Genomic DNA, 20,133 nt, shown 5'->3' on the forward strand with positions numbered 1-20,133 from the left:
TTGGAAAGGACGTCCCAGAGTCAAATTGGACCAAATCGTCCACCAATACAGGGAGTTGAGAAAACTCGTGGACAGGTGGATCACGTCTTCTAGATCCCCAGCAGCCTGAAACCACTGGGAGGCTAGGGTCCATTGGGCAGATCTCATGTGAAGGCGGGCCATGGGAGTCACATGAACTGTGGAGGCCATGTGGCCCAGCAATCTCAACATCTGCCGAGCTGTGATCTGCTGGGATGCTCGCACCCGCGAGACGAGGGACAACAAGTTGTTGGCTCTCGTCTCTGGGAGATAGGCGCGAGCCGTCCGAGAATCCAGCAGAGCTCCTATGAATTCGAGTTTCTGCACTGGGAGAAGATGGGACTTTGGATAATTTATCACAAACCCCAGTAGCTCCAGGAGGCGAATAGTCATCTGCATGGACTGCAGGGCTCCTGCCTCGGATGTGTTCTTCACCAGCCAATCGTCGAGATATGGGAACACGTGCACCCCCCGCCTGCGAAGTGCCGCTGCTACTACAGCCAAGCACTTTGTGAACACCCTGGGCGCAGAGGCGAGCCCAAAGGGTAGCACACAGTACTGGAAGTGACGTGTGCCCAGCTGAAATCGCAGATACTGTCTGTGAGCTGGCAGTATCGGGATGTGCGTGTAGGCGTCCTTCAAGTCCAGAGAGCATAGCCAATCGGTTTCCTGAATCATGGGGAGAAGGGTGCCCAGGGAAAGCATCCTGATCTTTTCTTTGACCAGATATTTGTTCAGGGCCCTTAGGTCTAGGATGGGACGCATCCCCCCTGTTTTCTTTTCCACAAGGAAGTACCTGGAATAGAATCCCAGCCCTTCCTGCCCGGATGGCACGGGCTCGACCGCATTGGCGCTGAGAAGGGCGGAGAGTTCCTCTGCAAGTACCTGCTTGTGCTGGAAGCTGTAAGACTGAGCTCCCGGTGGACAATTTGGAGGTTTTGAGGCCAAATTGAGGGTGTATCCTTGCCGGACTATTTGGAGAACCCACTGATCGGAGGTTATGAGAGGCCACCTTAGGTGAAAAGCTTTCAACCTCCCCCCGACTAGCAGGTCGCCCGGCACTGACACTTGGATGTCGGCTATGCTCTGCTGGAGCCAGTCAAAAGCTCGTCCCTTGCTTTTGCTGGGGAGCCGAGGGGTCTTGCTGAGGCGCACGCTGCTGATGAGAGCGAGCGCGCTGGGGCTTAGTCTGGGCCGCAGGCTGTCGAGAAGGAGGATTGTACCTACGCTTACCAGAAGAGTAGGGAACAGTCTTCCTTCCCCAAAAAAATCTTCTACCTGTAGAGGTAGAGGCTGAAGGCTGCCGGCGGGAGAACTTGTTGAATGCGGTGTCCCGCTGGTGGAGCTGCTCTACCACCTGTTCGACTTTTTCTCCAAAATTATTATCCGCACGGCAAGGCGAATCCGCAATCCGCTGCTGGATTCTATTCTCCAGGTCGGAGGCACGCAGCCATGAGAGTCTGCGCATCACCACACCTTGAGCAGCGGCCCTGGACGCAACATCAAAGGTGTCATACACCCCTCTGGCCAGGAATTTTCTGCACGCCTTCAGCTGCCTGACCACCTCCTGAAATGGCTTGGCTTGCTCAGGAGGGAGCTTGTCCACCAAGCCCGCCAACTGCCGCACATTGTTCCGCATGTGTATGCTCGTGTAGAGCTGGTACGACTGAATTTTGGCCACGAGCATAGAAGAATGGTAGGCCTTCCTCCCAAAGGAGTCCAAGGTTCTAGAGTCCTTGCCCGGGGGCGCCGAAGCATGCTCCCTAGAACTCTTGGCCTTCTTTAGGGCCAAATCCACAACTCCAGAGTCATGAGGCAACTGAGTGCGCATCAGCTCTGGGTCCCCATGGATCCGGTACTGGGACTCGATCTTCTTGGGAATGTGGGGATTACTTAGAGGCTTGGTCCAGTTCGCCAGCAATGTCTTTTTGAGGACATGATGCATGGGTACTGTGGACGCTTCCTTAGGTGGAGAAGGATAGTCCAGGAGCTCAAACATTTCAGCCCTGGGCTCGTCCTCCACAACCACCGGGAAGGGGATGGCCGTAGACATCTCCCGGACAAAGGAAGCGAAAGACAGACTCTCGGGAGGAGAAAGCTGCCTTTCAGGAGAGGGAGTGGGATCAGAAGGAAGACCCTCAGACTCCTCGTCAGAGAAATATCTGATGTCTTCTTCTTCTTCCCACGAGGCCTCACCATCGGTGTCAGACACAAGTTCACGGACCTGTGTCTGCAGCCGTGCCCGGCTCGACTCCGTGGAACCACGGCCACGGTGGGAGCGTCGAGAGGTAGACTCCCTCGTCCGCACCGGCGAAGCTCCCTCCGCCGACGTAGTCGGGGAGCCTTCCTGGGAGGCTACCGCAGTCTGTACCGCACGCGGTACCGATGCCGGAGACCTCACCCCAGGCAATGGGCCAGCCAGCGCCTCACTCGACAGTACCGGAGGCGCAAGCACCCCCGGTACTGGAGGGGTAGGGCGCAACAGCTCTCCCAGGATCTCTGGGAGAACGTTCCGGAGGCTCTCGTGCAGAGCGGCTGTGGAAAAAGGCATGGAAGTCAATGCAGGCGTCGATGTCAGAGTCTGTTCCGGCCGTGGAGGCTGTTCCGGGCTGTCCAAAGGGGAGCGCATCGACACCTCTTGAACAGAGGGCGAGCGGTCCTCTCAGTGCCGATGCCTACTGGGTGCCGACTCCCTCGGCGACCCAGAGCTCTTGGTGCCGATACGGGAAGGGGACCGGTGACGATGCTTCTTCGACTTCTTGGAACGAAGCATGTCACCGGAGCTTCCCGGCACCGATGAGGAGGACGTAGAATCCAGCCGTCTCTTCCTCGGGGCCGAGGCCGAAGGAGGTCGGTCTCGGGGGGGCTGTACCGCAGGAGCCCTCAGGGTAGGGGAGACCCACCCGAAGGCTCACCGCCACCAGCAGGGGAATGGACAGCCCTCACCTGCACTCCGGACGAAGCACCACCGTCCGACGACATCAGCAGACGAGGAGGTCTCGATACCACCGACGCCGCCTTCCGATGTCGCCCCGATGCAGAGGGCTGATGCCTCGATGCACTCGATGCAATCGGGGGCGAAGATGAAGGTCCAGGCGCCGACGACGTCGAAGCAGTCGATACTCCCGGTGCCGATGCCGACGAAGAGCCCGAGAACAAAACGTTCCACTGGGCTAATCTCGCTACCTGAGTCCGCTTTTGCAAAAGGGAACACAGACTACAGGCCTGCGGGCGGTGCCCAGCCCCAGACACTGAAGAACACTGAAGACACGACGCGTGCCTGTCAGTGAGCGAGATTACCCGGGGCGCACTGGGTGCACTTCTTGAAGCCGCTGGAAGACTTCGATGTCATGGGCGGAAAAATCGCGCCGGCGAGATCAAACTCGAAATGGCGAAATTGGCACCACAAAATAGGGGGAAGAAAAACTTCGACCGAGGCCTAAATAGGGCCTACCCCGACGACGAAAGAAAACGTACCGGGGCAAAGACTGGAAGTACGGGAAGGGAGGAAAACCATAAAGGTCTCCTTCCGACACCCTTTTTTTTTTTTTTTTGTAGAACGAATCGATAAACGACGCGCGAGGTCAACTTTGGGGCGCGAACGGCGAAACACGACCGTACCGAGCGCGGACAAAAGAAGACTGACGAACACGAGCCGGTTCGGGCGGGAAGACGGCAGCGCATGCGCGGTGTGCATAGGCGCGCGAGGACTAGCAAAGGCCTTTGCTAGTGAAGTTTCCGATTGGAGGGGCTGCCGTGGACGTCACCCCATCAGTGAGAACAAGCAGCCTGCTTATCCTCGGAGAATTATAGCTACGTCATGCAAGGTTCCACGTTAGGAGTTATGGACCAAGAAAGGGATCTGGGTGTCGTCGTCGATAATACACTGAAACCTTCTGCTCAGTGTGCTGCTGCGGCTAGGAAAGCGAATAGAATGTTGGGTATTATTAGGAAAGGTATGGAAAACAGGTGTGAGGATGTCATAATGCCGTTATATCGCTCCATGGTGCGACCGCACCTTGAGTATTGTGTTCAATTCTGGTTGCCACATCTCAAGAAAGATATAGCAGAATTGGAAAAGGTGATAGCGGGGATGGGACGGCTTCCCTATGAAGAAAGACTAAGGAGGCTAGGGCTTTTCAGCTTGGAGAAGAGACGGCTGAGGGGAGACATGATAGAGGTATATAAAATAATGAGTGGAGTGGAACAGGTGGATGTGAAGAGTCTGTTCACGCTTTCCAAAAATACTAGGACTAGGGGGCATGCGATGAAACTACAGAGTAGTAAATTTAAAACAAATCGGAGAAAAGTTTTCTTCACTCAGCGCATAATTAAACTCTGGATTTCTATGCCGGAGAACGTGGTGAAGGTGGTTAGTTTGACAGAGTTTAAAAAGGGGTTAGACGGTTTCCTAAAGGACAAGTCCATAAACCTCTACTAAATGGACTTGGGAAAACTCCACAATTCCAGGAACAACATGTATAGAATGTTTGTACGTTTGGGAAGCTTGCCAGGTGCCCTTGGCCTGGATTGGCCGCTGTCGTGGACAGGATGCTGGGCTCGAAGGACCCTTGGTCTTTTCCCAGTGTGGCATTACTTATGTACTTATGTACAGTGATGACAGTATAAGCCTTTGACTGGACTAAATTATTAGATCAGTAGTAAAAGAGGCCTGTTTCAGAGCAAATGAAACGGGCGCTAGCAAGGTTTTCGTCGCCAACACCCCCTCCCTCCCTGGCCAACCCCTTCGTTGTTCTGCCATAGCTCCCGCCCCCAATGTCATGACGTTTGACGCGAGGGCGGGGCCCGGAGCAATGTCCCACCCCCCCTCCGCCTCCCTCCCTGCCAACCCATTTGTTGTTCTGCCATTGCTCCGCCCTCGAGAGCGGAGCCTGGAGCGATTTTGGTGGCTTCACCACCACGAACCTTCAAACCTTTTTTGAAGGAAGTCAGGGCTTGGCTTCACTGACGTCAGTGTCCTCAGAACGTTGAGGGTGAGTTTTGTTATAGTAGATATTCAATATCATCACTTCTTTAAGTGATATGAGACAACATACAGCCTGTACCAGATGAATGATTTGCCAAAACTCAAACTAAAATTAGAAGACCAGACAGCAAAGGTAGACAAATGAATTTTATTTTTTATTAAGAGCAGACTTAAAGAACTGAATCGAATTTTTAAAAAAATCGATTCATATGAGTGAATTGAAAATGTTTTGGCCGAATTGGACAGTATCAGTGGTAACTGTTGGGTGGGGAAGAGCAGACTTGCAACTTTTCCAGTTGGGGCTGGTGGCAGCAATGAGAATAGTGGGTAATGGTGAAGCAGAAAGAACCAGCTATGCGGATTTCAAATACCTGAAGCCTTTCACCTGCTCTCCCCAGCCCACAGGCACAAACAGATGTTAAGGAAAGCAATGGCTTGCTGTCTGCCACATTTTTGGTGACACACAAGTGTGCTCCAACACACTGGTTGAGAACCACTGTGCTAGAGGAATGATGCATTAAAGAGCATACCCAAGAGTAAAGCTGTAAGAAAAGGGGTAATCCCAGTGGCGTCTCTGTACAGAAATATTTGAGGTGGCAACAAGGAGGCAAGCTAGTTATGGAGGGTGGCAAGCCAAAGCAGTATTTCTTAGTTTCAAGGCAGTCAAAACACTGTCCCTGGGTTTGGCTGTGGAGCCAACTGGGCTCTCTGTCCTTGACAAGAGGAAGGGACAGAACCTCCTTTGCTCTCTGCTCTAGAATCCCCTGAAGGAGGATGGGTCAGATGAGGGATTTAAGAATAATCGCTTTGCTCTTTTATTAGAGAAACAGCCTCCATCACCTCATCTCTGAAAAGATTCTCTCCCCAGCTTGGCATGTCAGCAAACTTTTCTTGTACTTCATACCTCAAAAGTCTGAGGCCTGGAGCCATGAGAGTTTTTCGGGCACCAGTACCCGCAGCAGAGGCTCTCAATGCCATCTTAAATTCATCAGTCTGCTTGGACCATGTGTCTGATATGGTTTCCCTTTGCGTGCTAGAAAACAGAGCTATGCAGCCTTCTTTTGATGGAGAGTGTCTGCAAATTCCTCCATTTTGCATGCCTATGAAGAGCTGATAAGAAGTGATGCAAGAAGTGAGCACAGTTCTGAAAGAATTTCATCCCACATTCTCATCTGAACAGCCTTGAGGATTTTGTAAACAAACACTGTCACAACTTCCTGCAGCCATTCTGTCCATTCTCCACCCCTGGGAATGTCTACACATATTACATCAAAGTAGATGGTATATATTCTGAGCACAAACTTTAAAGCATATATTCTCTCGGGAAATTTTAGCAAATGTTTCAGTGTCTAACTGTTGTACATGCTCAAGTTGCTTATAAAATTACCTTCCCTATCTCGCTGCAGCCCCAGCCCTGAAGGGCGACTCAACAGATTCAAGGTTCAGTGGGACCCATGCAGGCTTCCTCCCCCTCTGTTGGCACTGGCGCGTCAGCACCATTCAACAGTGTAGATGGGGTTTCCCTAAGCCCTGTTGAGCGGGCAGCTCCCCTGCAACCAGGAAGCAGTGGAGCTCTGGATGGTCCTGTCCCCGGTTCTTTCCTGTGTGACAACCTGGGTCAGCAGGGAGGGCACACATTCACAGTACCTAAAAGTTTGGACTCTAGCCAAGAGCTATTGCAAAATGCTGCACAAATTTTGCCTCTACAAACTGTGAGTACTCATTCCCAGGTTTTCAGCTTGCCTACTCCTGCTTTACCTTCGCAGGTTTTTGTTAAACCAGTCAAGGTGACATTGGAGTCACTGTGGGACCTTTCATTTGACATGCATACCTCTTTACAATCTTTGACTTTGGAAAATACTAAGGATATTAAGGTTTTGTCTGAGGCAGCTCTTGTCCAGGCACAGGCATCTGCTCAGCAGTCTTCTAAATTGAATTTCTTAGAGACTAAAATTCAAACCCTGGAAACTTTGGGTTTAGCCTCAGTTAAAGATCATAATTTTAATCATCGTCGGTTGGAATACCTAGAAAATCAAATTAGGAGACATAACTTGAGACTGCTCAATTTTCCCAGGTCTTCTCTTATTGCACCTGTAGATAGGGTTAAGAAATACTTGAGGGTCTGGGGATGTCTGGTGATTCATTGCCCTCAATTATGCAAGCCCAGTATATGCTGGTCTCGGGAGAACTGTTGGTGAGGACCTTCGAGGTCAAGATAGGGATAATATGAATCTTACATTCTTCTTGGAATCCTCATTGGAAGTATTTACACAGAGAACTACTAAGGTGGTATCCTTTGCTCTGTAGCTGGATCGCAATGCTGTCTTCAAACTTTCTTTTAGACACAGTTCTTGGGTTCAGAAGTTTGAGTATCTCCTGATCTTTCAAGAGAGACACAGATAAGACATAAGGTCTTACTGGCCTTTCGGCCAAGGATATTGGCTCTGGGCACCAATTTTGTGATTAAATTTCCCCGTTTATGTTTAGTGATATTTCAGGGTAAACAATTTCAATTTTTGAACCCAAGCAACTAGAAGAGTTTCTTGTTGCTAAAGAGGAAATAAATGTCATTGTATAGTCCCACAAGCATGCTGTAGGGGAAGGCTGGGGAGGGCATTATGGGTATATCACAGTCTTGGGATTTGTAATTTCACTTTAATTTCTATTTCTTGGATCTTTTCGCATTTATTGTGGACAAATGTTTATTACTTTTTCTTTTATTGTTCAAAATCTTCCTATATTTCATAATTTCTGGTTTTGTTGAGATATATTGTAAAATTAATAAAGATATATTTAAAAAAAATCACCTTTCCCAAAAACTTTTTGGTAAACCTGGCCCATAAAAATACACTGCAACAACATCCCATGGCAGTACAGAGGGTAGCACTCCCTTCAGAAGTCACTAGTTTTTCCCTTTGACTGGCCACTAAAGAGTAACACAAGAGCAAGTTTGGATTTATCTGCACAGAGACTGTTTGTTACACTGTCACCACTTCCAGTAATATTCAACCCACAGATCAAAAGGCTAATAAGGGAATCAAACTGAGGGTCCTCTGCCTGCAGTGTACATCTTTGCCCATTTAATATTTGATTAGTAAAATCACTGTTAGATTACCATATTTCAAACTTTTAAAAAAAGGCAATAAGGGAGAATGTGCGACTGCAGAGGCAAAAAATGACAACAGCATGGACTGCTGTTACTGATTTTTATAAAGGGTCACAAACTGCTTACTTTGTCATCCGCTTTTATGGATCTCAACTTCATGGTTAGCTGAAAGCGCAGAAAGTTATTAGTGCCGATTGACTGGAGTTCCAAGAGCCTGCATAGTGCCACCAGCTGAGGCCTGGTAAGATTATCCAAAGTCAGTTCATCTTCAAAGAGTTTGGAAAAACGTATGATCTCCTCATTAGTAGGTGTTTTTCCAGATGTTCTGATCTATATATTATATATAAAAAAAAAACACACAGGAATTTGAAAGCAAAACTGCACTAGAAGAACAGATACACACAAACACACCAATGTCAGTTTTACAGCATGAAAATCAATTATGAAAAATGTCATTCATTAATACATCGTTACCAAAATTAATGTGTATAGAATACATCTTAAACACTACTGCTTTTGGCTCCACAATAATTTTAAAGAAAATATGAAACCAGATCTCCAAATCTTAACAATCATGTCTAGCAGGAAGCCCAGCTAAGAAAAATAATTGCTTGATCTGAAACATTTGCATGTTAGGCAAAAATATATACAATAAGCACTTATAGATGCCCCCCCCCCCCCCCCCCAAAAAAGGCCTAGATTTATTAAGACACTACCACATTATTATACACTAGCACACAATGCATATTATTTACTGTAAGTCTTGTGGTAAAATAAGACCTGTTTATTAATAATGCACATTAACTGCATTAGCATGCACTATCTTGAGTGGGATGAACTAGTTAAATAGGGAACAGAGGTTTACTCTTCAAATAGTACTAAGATGAATGAGCATTCCATGAAAATAATAGGCAACAGATTTAAAACAAACTAGAGAAAATATTGTTTCTCCCAAGACATAATCAAGCCATGGAACCATTTGCCAGAGCATGTAGTCAAGGCAATCAACATAGATGGATTTAAAAGAATGAGACTTTTTCTTGGGAGAAATGTCCATACATCATGAGGCATGTAGAAATGGAAAACCACTGCTTAATCCTTGGTGTGATCTGAATTAGCCACTCTGAGACAGGATGCTGGACTTGATGGATCTTAGGTCTTTTTTTTTTTCTTCAAGATTTTATTGAAAATGTTCAGAATATTAACAAGAAAAAAAAATTATCATAGCAGGTCAGCTCTGAAACATAATTAAGAGAACAGAAATTAATCCTCTATTATAGTCAAGGCAATGGGTATAGATGTAAAGTTCTGAAATTATTAAACTTGTGGACAACTAGAGCATGTAGTTTGAGAGGTTTATTTGGAGATCTTGGCCAATCTCATAGTGATCCAGTAGGCTCAATGTAATGTGAACGAGGATTGAGATATAGCCGCTGATTTAGTTGGGCACAGAGATTTAGACCAGAAGGTAGTCCAATCAAAGTCTTAAGGAAGGATTCCAAGATCTTGTCCCCAAGAAGATTCTATCTGTAGCAAACAGTTTTCAAAGATGTCCGCAAACATTTTATAAAAAACGGAGGCCCGCTTGCGGTCATCTTGCAATTTGTGGCAATCAGATGAAAAATCTGATGGGTTGTATGTGAGTGAGGACAAAGGGTTTGCTAGGCCAAGGAGTGGGGAAACATATTTCCAAGGGAAAGAAGGAGTTACTGATATATTATACAATCTGGATAGAGAATCAGGTGTTAAGAAGTTACCAGCAATGTGCTATTGTGATAATGACCAGATTCCTTTGGTTTTCCACTCTTGTTGAAGTTGACTTAGTATTTAGTGGAGTCAAACAAAGAGGACTGCCAGAGTGGGATGTCTGACAAAGATTCTATTTTATGTTTAGTGACAGTGCATAATTCTTTCAAGAAGCCAGCCAAAGATTTTAGGATCCTTAAGGATGTGATAAAAGTAAATTTGTTCATAAGAGAAAGAATGTGTAAAGGGCATGGATGAACAAGAGATGCCTCAAAAGAGAGCAAACTCAGAATATCTCCATTATGCTCATCTACAAACCAGAATACATTTTGAGAGAGTCTAAAAGCTGTATGGTATGTTATAAACCAGGAAGTCCTCAACCAACCTTTAGATTTAGGGAGTTTAAGTTTTTCTAATGCTATTTAGAAGATGGTTTTGTTTCTACATAAATTTAATGAGCTTTTTATTTTTTTATAAAGACTACTAGTAAAACAGGCCTGTTTCTGACACAAATGAAACGGGCGCTAGCAAGGTTTTTCTCGGAGTGTGTATGTTTGAGAGAGAGTGTGTGTGAGAGTGACTGAGTGAGAGAGAGTGAATGTGCGAGTGTGTGTGTGTGACAGAGAGAGAGTGAGACCGCTGGGTGCGAGTGTGTCTCCCTCTGTCCCCTGCCCCCCTCCAGCCACCCAGCGATTCTCCTCTCTTCCCTGTGCCCCCTCCAGTCACCCAGCGATTCTCCTGTCTCCCCTGCTCCCCCCTCCAGCCACCCAGCGATTCTCCTGTCTCCCCTGCCCCCCTCCAGACACCCTGCGATTCTCCTCTCTCGCCTGCCCCCCCAGCCACCCAGAGATTCTCCTCACTCCCCTGCCCCCGCTCCAGCCACCCAGCGATTCTCCTCGTTCCTGTGTTTACCTCAGTCGAAGCGGCCGCATCTTTGAAAGCCCTGCCCGTCTGTAGCCTTCCCTTCCACTTCGCTCCCTCTGAGCCCCACCTGCTGACGTTATTTCCTTTTTCCGTAAGGGCAGGACTCTGAGGGAACGAACTCGAAGGGAAGGCTATAGACGTTGAGGTTGTGCCTTGTGCTGCTATCCTGTGGTTGGTCAGTGCTGTTTGTGACGAACCCGGAAGTGCATGACGTCAATTCAGGAGATGGATACAACGTTAGAGGCAGCACGAACCACGGAATCAGCTTCAGAACATTGACGGTGCTTTTTATTATATACGATGAGGGAAGGGGAGAGGAGTCATACTGAAGATACAGTTTAATTTAGGGGCTAGGACCATTTTGATGACCTCTACCCTACCCACCAAGTGAGAAATAAAGGGGACCATGAGTCTAGAATAGAGGTTGTGATGGAGATAATAGAATCTCTTATTAGATTCAGTGATTTATTAATAGAGTTGGAATAATGAATGCCTAAATATTTTAATTTCTTGGGTTCCTAGGAAAATGACAAATGGGCTAGGTGACGTTTGTGAGTATAAGGGGAAACAGGCATTACAGCCGATTTAGAAAAAATTATTTTGTATCCAGATATGTCTGAAAATGAGGTGATTACCTCAAGCAGAACTGAGAGAGAATCTAGGTTCGTATAAACTAAAATACTGTCAGCACAGATTGAAAGTTTACATGAATCAGTGACCAAGGTAAATCCAGTCATGTTAGGGTGTGCTCTAATCACTGTTGTGAGTGGCTTCAGTGCTATATGAAAAAGCAAGGGAGAATGGGCATTTTTGTTTAGTACCTCTATTAAGATTGAAAAATTGGGAGACAGTGCCACTGACAGCAATTGCAGCCTGTGGGTTGCTGAATAGAAGTTTAATCATGTGGACAAATTTTGGGCTAAAGGCAAACCAGTGAAGTACCTGGAATAAGTAGTTTCATTCAGTACAGTTGAAAGCTTTTTCAGGATCAAGTGAAACTGGAAAGGAACTGTTCATCAGAGTACTCAGTATGAGCTAGGATGTTCCAAAAAAAGCCTAGAGTTATCAGAAGCCAGTCTCATAGGGGTAAAGCCATTTTGATTTCTGTGGATTAGGGTAAGGAGAATTTTTTGTTATGTTACAGCTAGAATTTTTGCATATATTTTGTTGTTGATTTTAATAAGTGAAATAAGTCTATAATTTTCAATCTTAGTATGGTCCATGTCAGGTTTAGGGATTACTATTATGGTGGACTGAGAAAAAGGAGCCTTGCCGCTCAAAATCAGATATCAGTGATTGATATAGGAGGAATAATTTAGGGACAAGTCAATCGGCAAAAGCCTGGTAAAATATGTAGAATTTTGGGAATTAGAGACAGTGGGATGATAGAGACCTTTTAAAAAGTTCTGAAATCCTGATAAAGAGAAATGGATGTCAGATGCATATAGTTTTTTAAATAATAATTTTGGAACTGATTGGCAATCTCAGGGTCAGTATTATAGGAAAGGTCATTATCAAATATTTGCGAGACCCTGGACCTAGTAATTTTGGACTTCAGAAATTGTGCCAAGAGGTGACTGGCCCTGTTATATTCAGCGTAGAGTTTTGCAGGTGTATTAATTCCATAGCCTCTTTACTGAATTTTGAATTAAATTCGTATTTTGAAGACAGAAGGTGTAAAAGAGAAGTCGGGTTATTGTCAATTAAAAACTTCTCTTCTAACTTTTTGATTTTGGATTCAAGATTTACCATAAATTTTTTACATTCCTTGTTTTTATCTGAGGAGTAACTATTGGTATGTCCTCTTAGCGTGCCTTTAAAAGCATCCCACCAAATGTATGCTTCACATTCAGAAAAAGGATGTATGGAGCAGTATTCTATTATTCTTTCTCGTAGAAACTGTACAAAATTCTCATCTTGTACTAAGATGGAATTTTACCACCATGGAGGTTTGGATGGTATACCAATCACATCAACTAGCATCAGGAGTAAAAGAGTGATCCAAAAGGATTCTAGCCAGAATTTAAGCATTACAAATATGGGGGATCAGACACGATGAAATCAGAAAATAATCATTACGGGAGAAACTTCCATTAGGGGGAGGGGGAGAATGAAGATACATACCTGTATCAGGTATTCTCCGAGGACAGCAGGATGAATATTCTCACAGATGGGTCGTCATCAGCAACGGCCCAGGAGACCAGAACTTTTTAGAAAAAACTAGAAGTCTGTAGAACGCTCCGTCACACGGGCCGAGCGCTCCATGCATGCGCGAACAGCTTCCCGCCTGCGACACGAGCGTGTCCCTTCAGTTCTATAAAATGCAAAATTGAAAACTAGGACAACTCCAAGGGGAGGAGGGAGGGATTATGAGAATATTCAGCCTGCTGTCCTCGGAGAATACCTGCTACAGGTATGTATTTTCATTTTCTCCAAGGACAAGCAGGCTGAATATTATCACAGATGGAATATCCCTAGCCCCCAGGCTCACTCAAAACAAAGAACATTGGTCAATTGGGCCTCGCAACGACGAGGACATAACAAAGATTGACCTAAAAAGAAACACAACTAAGTGAGAGTGCAGCTTGGAACAGAACAGAAATGGGCCTAGGATGGTGGATTTGGATTCTAAACCCCAAACAAATTCTGCAGCACCAACTGCCCAAACCGACTGTCGCGTCGGGTATCCTGCTGAAGGAAGTAGTGAGATGTGAATGAATGAACTGATGACCACGTTGCAGCCCTGCAAATCTCTTCAATGGAGGCTGACTTCAAGTGAGCCACTGACGCAGCCATGACTCTAACATTGTGAGCCGTGACATGGCCCTCCAGAGTCAGCCCAGCTTGGGCATAAGTGAAGGAAATGCAATCTGCTAGCCAATTAGACATGGTGCTTTTTCCGATGGCAACTCCCCTCCTGTTGGGATCGAAAGAAACAAACAACTGGGCGGACTGTCTGTAGGGCTTTGTCCACTACACGTAAAAGGCCAATGCTCTCTTACAGTCCAAGGTGTGCAACTTGTCTTCACCAGGGCGGGTATGTGGACGGGGAAAGAATGTTGGCAAGACAATTGACTGGTTCAGATGGAACTTCGACACCACATTCGGCAAGAACTTAGGGCGAGTGCGGAGGACTACTCTGTTGTGATGAAACTTGATATAAGGTGTATGCACTACCAAGGCCTGAAGCTCACTGACCCTACGAGCTGAAGCAACAGTCACCAAGAAAATGACCTTCCAGGTCAAGTACTTCAGATGGCAGGAATTCAGTGGCTCAAAAGGAGCTTTCATCAGCTAGGTGAGAACGACGTTGAGATCCAATGACACCAGTGGAGATTTGACCGGGGGCTTTGACAAAAGCAAACCTCTTATGAAGCGAACAACTAAAGGCTATCCAGAGATAGGATTACCCTCTACACGGCGATGATAAGCAATCGCACAAAGGTGAACCCTTTCGGAATTGGTCTTGAGACCAGATTCCGACAAGTGTAGAAGGTATTCAAGCAGGGTTTGTGTAGGACAAGAAAGAGGATCTAGGGCCTTGCTGTCACACCAGACGGCAAACCTCTTCCATTTGAAAGAGTAACACCTCTCATGGAATCTTTCCTGGAAGCAAGCAAAGACTCGGGAGACACCCTCTGAAAGACCCAAGAAGGCAAGTTCTAAGCTCTCAACATCCAGGCCGTTAGAGCCAGAGACTGGAGGTTGGGATGCAGAAGCGACCCCTCATTATGGGTGATGAGGGCTGGAAAACGCTCCAATCTCCACGGTTCCTCGGAGGACAACTCTAGAAGAAGAGGGAACCAAATCTGACGCAGCCAGAAGGGAGCAATCAGAATCATGGTTCCACAGTCTTGCTTGAGTTTCAGCAAAGTCTTCCCCACTAGAGGTATGGGAGGATACGCATACAGGATGCCTGTTCCCCAATGAAGGAGAAAGGCATCTGATGCTAGTCTGTCATGGGCCTGAAGCCTGGAACAGAACTGAGGGAGCTTGTGATTGATCTGAGTGGCAAAAAGAATCACCGAGGAGGTGCCCCACGCTCGGATGATTTTGCAGGCGACACTCATGTTCAGTGACCACTCGTGAAGTTGCATTATCCTGCTCAGCCTGTCGGTCAGACTGCTGTTTATGCCTGCCAGATAAGTGGCTTGCAGAAATATGCTGTGTCGGTTCGCCCAAAGCCACACCTGGACGGCTTCCTGACACAGAGGACGAGATCCGGTGCCTCCCTGCTTGTTGGTGTAATACTACTACTACTACTATTTAGCATTTCTATAGCGCTACAAGGCGTATGCAGCGCTGCACAAACATAGAAGAAAGACAGTCCCTGCTCAAAGAGCTTACAATCTAATAGACAAAAATAAAGTAAGCAAATCAAATCAATTAATGCGAACGGGAAGGAAGAGAGGAGGGTAGGTGGAGGCGAGTGGTTACAAGTGGTTACGAGTCAAAAGCAATGTTAAAGAGGTGGGCTTTCAGTCTAGATTTAAAGGTGGCCAAGGATGGGGCAAGACGTAGGGGCTCAGGAAGTTTATTCCAGGCGTAGGGTGCAGCGAGACAGAAGGCGCAAAGTCTGGAGTTGGCAGTAGTGGAGAAGGGAACAGATAAGAAGGATTTATCCATGGAGTGGAGTGCACGGGAAGGGGTGTAGGGAAGGACGAGTGTGGAGAGATACTGGGGAGCAGCAGAGTGAGTACATTTATAGTAGAAGAAGTTTGAACAGGATGCGAAAACGGATAGGGAGCCAGTGAAGGGTCTTGAGGAGAGGGGTAGTATGAGTAAAGCGACCCTGGCGGAAGATGAGACAGGCAGCAGAGTTTTGAACCGACTGGAGAGGGGAGAGGTGACTAAGTGGGAGGCCAGCAAGAAGCAGATTGCAGTAGTCTAAACGAGAGGTGACAAGGGTGTGGATGAGGGTTTTGGTAGAGTGCTCGGAAAGAAAGGGGCGGATTTTACGGATGTTGTAAAGAAAGAAATGACAGGTCTTTGCAATCTGCTGGATATGAGCAGATTACATGGCAACCTGATTGTCTGTCCGAATCAATATGATATGGTTGGACAGCCGGTCTCTGAAAACCTTTAGAACGTTCCAGATAGCTCATAATTCAAGGAGATTGATCTAAACACCTTTTTCCTGAAAGGACAAGGCTCCTTGAGTGTGACGCCCATCTACACGAGCTCCCCACCCCAGGAGGGATGCATCCGTCATAAGCACTTTTTGTGGCTGAGGAATTTGGAATGAAGTCCCAAGGTAAAATTGGATCGAATCGTCCACCACTGAAGAGAATTCCAAAAGTCGGTGGACAGTTGGATTACATCCTCTAGATCCCCCACAGCTTGAAACCACTGGGAAACTAGGGTCCATTGAGCTGATCTCATATGTAGACGTGCCATGGGCATTACATGAACTGTGGAGGCCATGTGCCCCAGAAGTCTCAACAACTGCCGAGCTGTGACCTGCTGAGACGCTCGAACCATAGACACCAGGGACAGAAGGTTGTCCGCCCTTGCTTCGGGGAGATAAGCTCGAGCTGTTTGAGTGTTCAGCAGAGCTCCAATGAATTCCAATTTTTGGACTGGGTTGAGATGGAACTTGGGATAATTTATGATGAACCCCAGTAGCTCCAGCACCTGAATAGTCATTCGCATGGACTCCAGAGCACCTTCCTTCGAGGTGCTCTTCACCAGCCAATCGTCAAGAAAAGGAAACACATGCACTCCCAGTCTGCGAAGCGACGCTGCGACTATAGCTAGGCATTTTGTAAACACTCTGGGTGCAGACGCCAGGCTAAAGGGCAGTACACGGTACTGAAAGTGCTGTGTTCCCAGCCGAAATCGAAGATACTTCCTGTGAGCTAGAAGAGTTAGAAGGGCAGAGAGTTCCTCTGCAAGTACCTGCTTGTGCTGAGAGCTGTAAGACTGAGCTCCCCGGTGGGCAATTTGGAGGCTTGGATTCCAGATTGAGGGTGTATCCTAACCAGACTATTTGAAGAACTCACCAGTCGGAGGTTATAAGAGGCCACCTTTGGTGAAAAAAACATTAACCCCCCCCCCCCCCCCCATAGGCAAGTCGTCCGGTACGGACACATTTACTGAGGCTATGCTGAACTAGAGCCAGTCAAAAGCCCGTCCCTTGCTTTTGCTGGGGAGCAGTATGGGCCTTAGATGTACGCTGTTGACAAGAACGAGTGCGCTGGGACTGAGCCTGGGCAGGCTGCCGAGAAGCAGGAGTGTACCTACGCCTAGGATAGGCACAGGGAGCACTCCTCTTCCCCCAAGAAAACCTCCTAGATGAGGAGGCAGTAGCAGAAAGCGCCCAGTGGAAGAGAGAATCCATAGCATTATGCTTCTTGATCTGATCAAAAAGATCCTCTACTTTTTCACCAAAAAGGTTGTCCCCCTGGCAAGGAACATCCGCCATTCGCTGCTGGACAGAATGATCCAGGTCAGAGACACTCAGCCATGAGAGTCTGCGCATCACTATACCCTGAGCAGCGATCCTGGATGCTACCTCAAAAGTGTCAAATGTACCCCTGGCCAGGAACTTTCGACACGCCTTCTGCTGCCTAACCACCTGGCGAAAAGGCTCGACCAACTCCGTAGGGAGTGCATCAACCAAGCTTGACAGCTGCCGTATCGAGTCCCGCAAGTGAACGCTAGTGAAGAGCTGGTATGATTGAATCTTGGCAGCGAGCATAGCAGCCTGATACGTCTTCCTCCCAAAAGAATCAAGAGTTCTAGCTTCTCTGCCTAGGGGCACCAAAGAATAGTGTCTAGTACTCCTGGCTCCCTTGAGGGTAGAGTCCACCACCATGGAATTGTGGGGTAATTGGGACCTCATCAATCCAGGTTCATCATGGATCCAATACTGGGATTCAGCTTTCTTCAGGACCACAGGCCCAGACAGAGGGGCCGACCAGTTTTGTGTACGGACTTCCTTCAGTACCTTATGCAGAGGGACTGTCACAACCTCTCTAGGTGGAGAAGAATAATCCAGGACATCGAGCATCTCAGCCCTGGCTCATCCTCAACCTCCACAGGGAAGGGAATAGCCGTAGCCATTTCCCGGACAAGAGAGGAAAAAGACAGACTCTCTGGTTGAGAGTCTCCTTTCTGGTGGAGGGGAAGGTTCAGAAGGAATCCCAAAGAAAAGTACCTAGGATCTTCCTCCGACTCCCATGAACGCTCCTGCTCAGTGTCGGATAAAGCCTGTGTCAAAGTACTTTGACACTGAACCTGCCTCGACGCTGAGGAACAATGTTCTCTATGGCGATGTTGAGAGGCCAACGCTTCCTCCACTGACGTCAAAGGAGAGTCGACCTGGGTGGCAGCCGACATCAGAATTTTCTAGCTTCCATAACCTATCCCTTAAGCGAAATCTGTCAGTCAATTTCTGAGACTGAAAAAAATCTCTACAGTTTTTAAGGAATTTGAAGAACAGTCCATCAATATGAAGAAAAGATTCATCAGAAGGGGTTAACCTAGGCACTGTATTGAAGAGGGATATGTTAAGGAAAGCTTAAAGTCCCACAGTGATCTCTTAGAAGCACATGGTGAAAGAAAACCTGATATTGTGTATACCTTGAAACACTCACATCTAGCAAGCCAGATCCAAAAGACTATTAGGAAACATTGTTGTTGCCTGGTCAAGAAATGAGAACTTTAAGGAAAAGCTTGTACCATCATCATTTCCTAACGATATCCGTGATCCCTAAAAGATCTTTACTTAGGACACAGACCCTGTGAAAAATGCAGTGTCTCCCCAAATGTTCTCGTATGCACTGTTTTTTGTCACCCACTTACTGGCAGAGAACATAAGTGAAGACATTCCTCCAATTGTAACACCAGTCAAGTTTGTTTACATAATTACAAGCCCGTGTCCTATGATGTATGCTGGAAAGACAAAATGTGCAATTAAACCCCGTATCATTGAACACAGGAGCTGCATTAGTAGTCAAGAGACTAGCGCTCCCCTGGTTGAACAGTGGCATGACAAAATTATACTATCTCTGATTTGAAATATCTAGTCTTCAAAGAGCTTAAGGCATCATGGAGAGTAGTCAATGTAGATAAACAATTACTTAGTGAGGAAGAGAGAGCTATTTATTATTTGAACTCACTGAATCCACATGGTTTAAATACAGAATTAGAATGGATACATTTCTTGTGATTATTACCCATGTTGCATATATGTTCAGTATATGATGTGTAGTGTGTGTGTGTAACATTACAGTGCCTTCAGTTATGTACATGGGCCATAACTCTGCATAACCATATATATGCATGCATTTCTATTGTACATATTCTTTTAGCATTCCTGTCAGTTTTGATCTTTTAATACCAGTTATTAGGTGGGTTGTGTCCACCTACTAGCAGGTGGAGATAGAGATTACAAATCTGAAGGCAGTGATACCAGACAGCCAGCTCCTCCTTCACCTTAGTACATGTTTCATCACCAAACAGAATTAGACAAGAAACCAGGAAGCCTTCCTCACCAACCATACAAACAGAAACTTGTCAGTCCAACTTAAGAGAAACCACGATTGCACGAAATCCCCCTCCCGAAAGGAAGGAAGAAAGAGGCTGAAAAAGAAAAGCCAAACCACAGCCGGAAAAGAAAGAAGGAACCGAAAGCAAGGTCACTCCAGACTCAGCAAATTGCAGAAAAAACAGCTCGGAATGGCTGCGCTAAAAATTCAGACACTCTGTGTGCCGAAGAATTGGCAACCAAGAACACTGCTTGTAAGTTCCTAAGTGAAGCATTCTGCAAAGGAACCAATGGAGTCTGAAGCAATGCTCGGTAGACAAGGAGCCCCAAGCTAGACTCAGAGAATACGAAGAAGGTTTCAGGGAGAAGGTCGCAGCAGCGGAGGAGCAAAGCACTCTGCAAGAAATGCACCACCTCCGAGTGCAAGGCCAAGCCAGGCCCTTCTGCAACCCATCCTGCAGAAAAAACTCAATCGCTGATGAACAGACACCTGCAATGAAGACCAAGCATGGGCTGCAACCAGCCTCAAAAAATCCTCACCACCCAAGAATACGCGGTTGAAGTGGACCGTGGACAAACACCAGGCCATAAGACCAAAGCGAGAGGGATCATCCACTCAGGAGCGGACCCAGAAGGAAGAGCACGGAGTCAAGTGGATCCAAAACAAAGGCACCACCAGGAGCCTCACTATATCCGCATACCAAGAGCACCGTGGTTAATCCGGAGCTACCAGAATGACTCGACCCCGGTGGAGAGCAATCTGAAAAGATCCCGGCCGCAGAGAGGCCACGAAGGAAACACTATCGAAGAACAGTATATCAAATCCCACCCCAACAGCTTTCCTTCAGATCTTCTTTCCTC

General features: G+C 46.8%; 1 protein-coding gene across 1 annotated transcript in view; it reads right to left on the minus strand.

Moving 5' to 3' along the window:
* Positions 1–20,133, minus strand: part of LETM1 (leucine zipper and EF-hand containing transmembrane protein 1) — a 289,282-nt gene that overhangs the window by 148,627 nt on the left and 120,522 nt on the right. Inside the window, 1 exon segment of the mRNA XM_030191105.1 lies at positions 8,238–8,441. Coding sequence (XP_030046965.1) covers positions 8,238–8,441 — 204 coding nt within the window.

Source organism: Microcaecilia unicolor, chromosome 2, assembly GCF_901765095.1.
Source record: "Microcaecilia unicolor chromosome 2, aMicUni1.1, whole genome shotgun sequence".
NCBI lineage: Eukaryota > Metazoa > Chordata > Amphibia > Gymnophiona > Siphonopidae > Microcaecilia > Microcaecilia unicolor.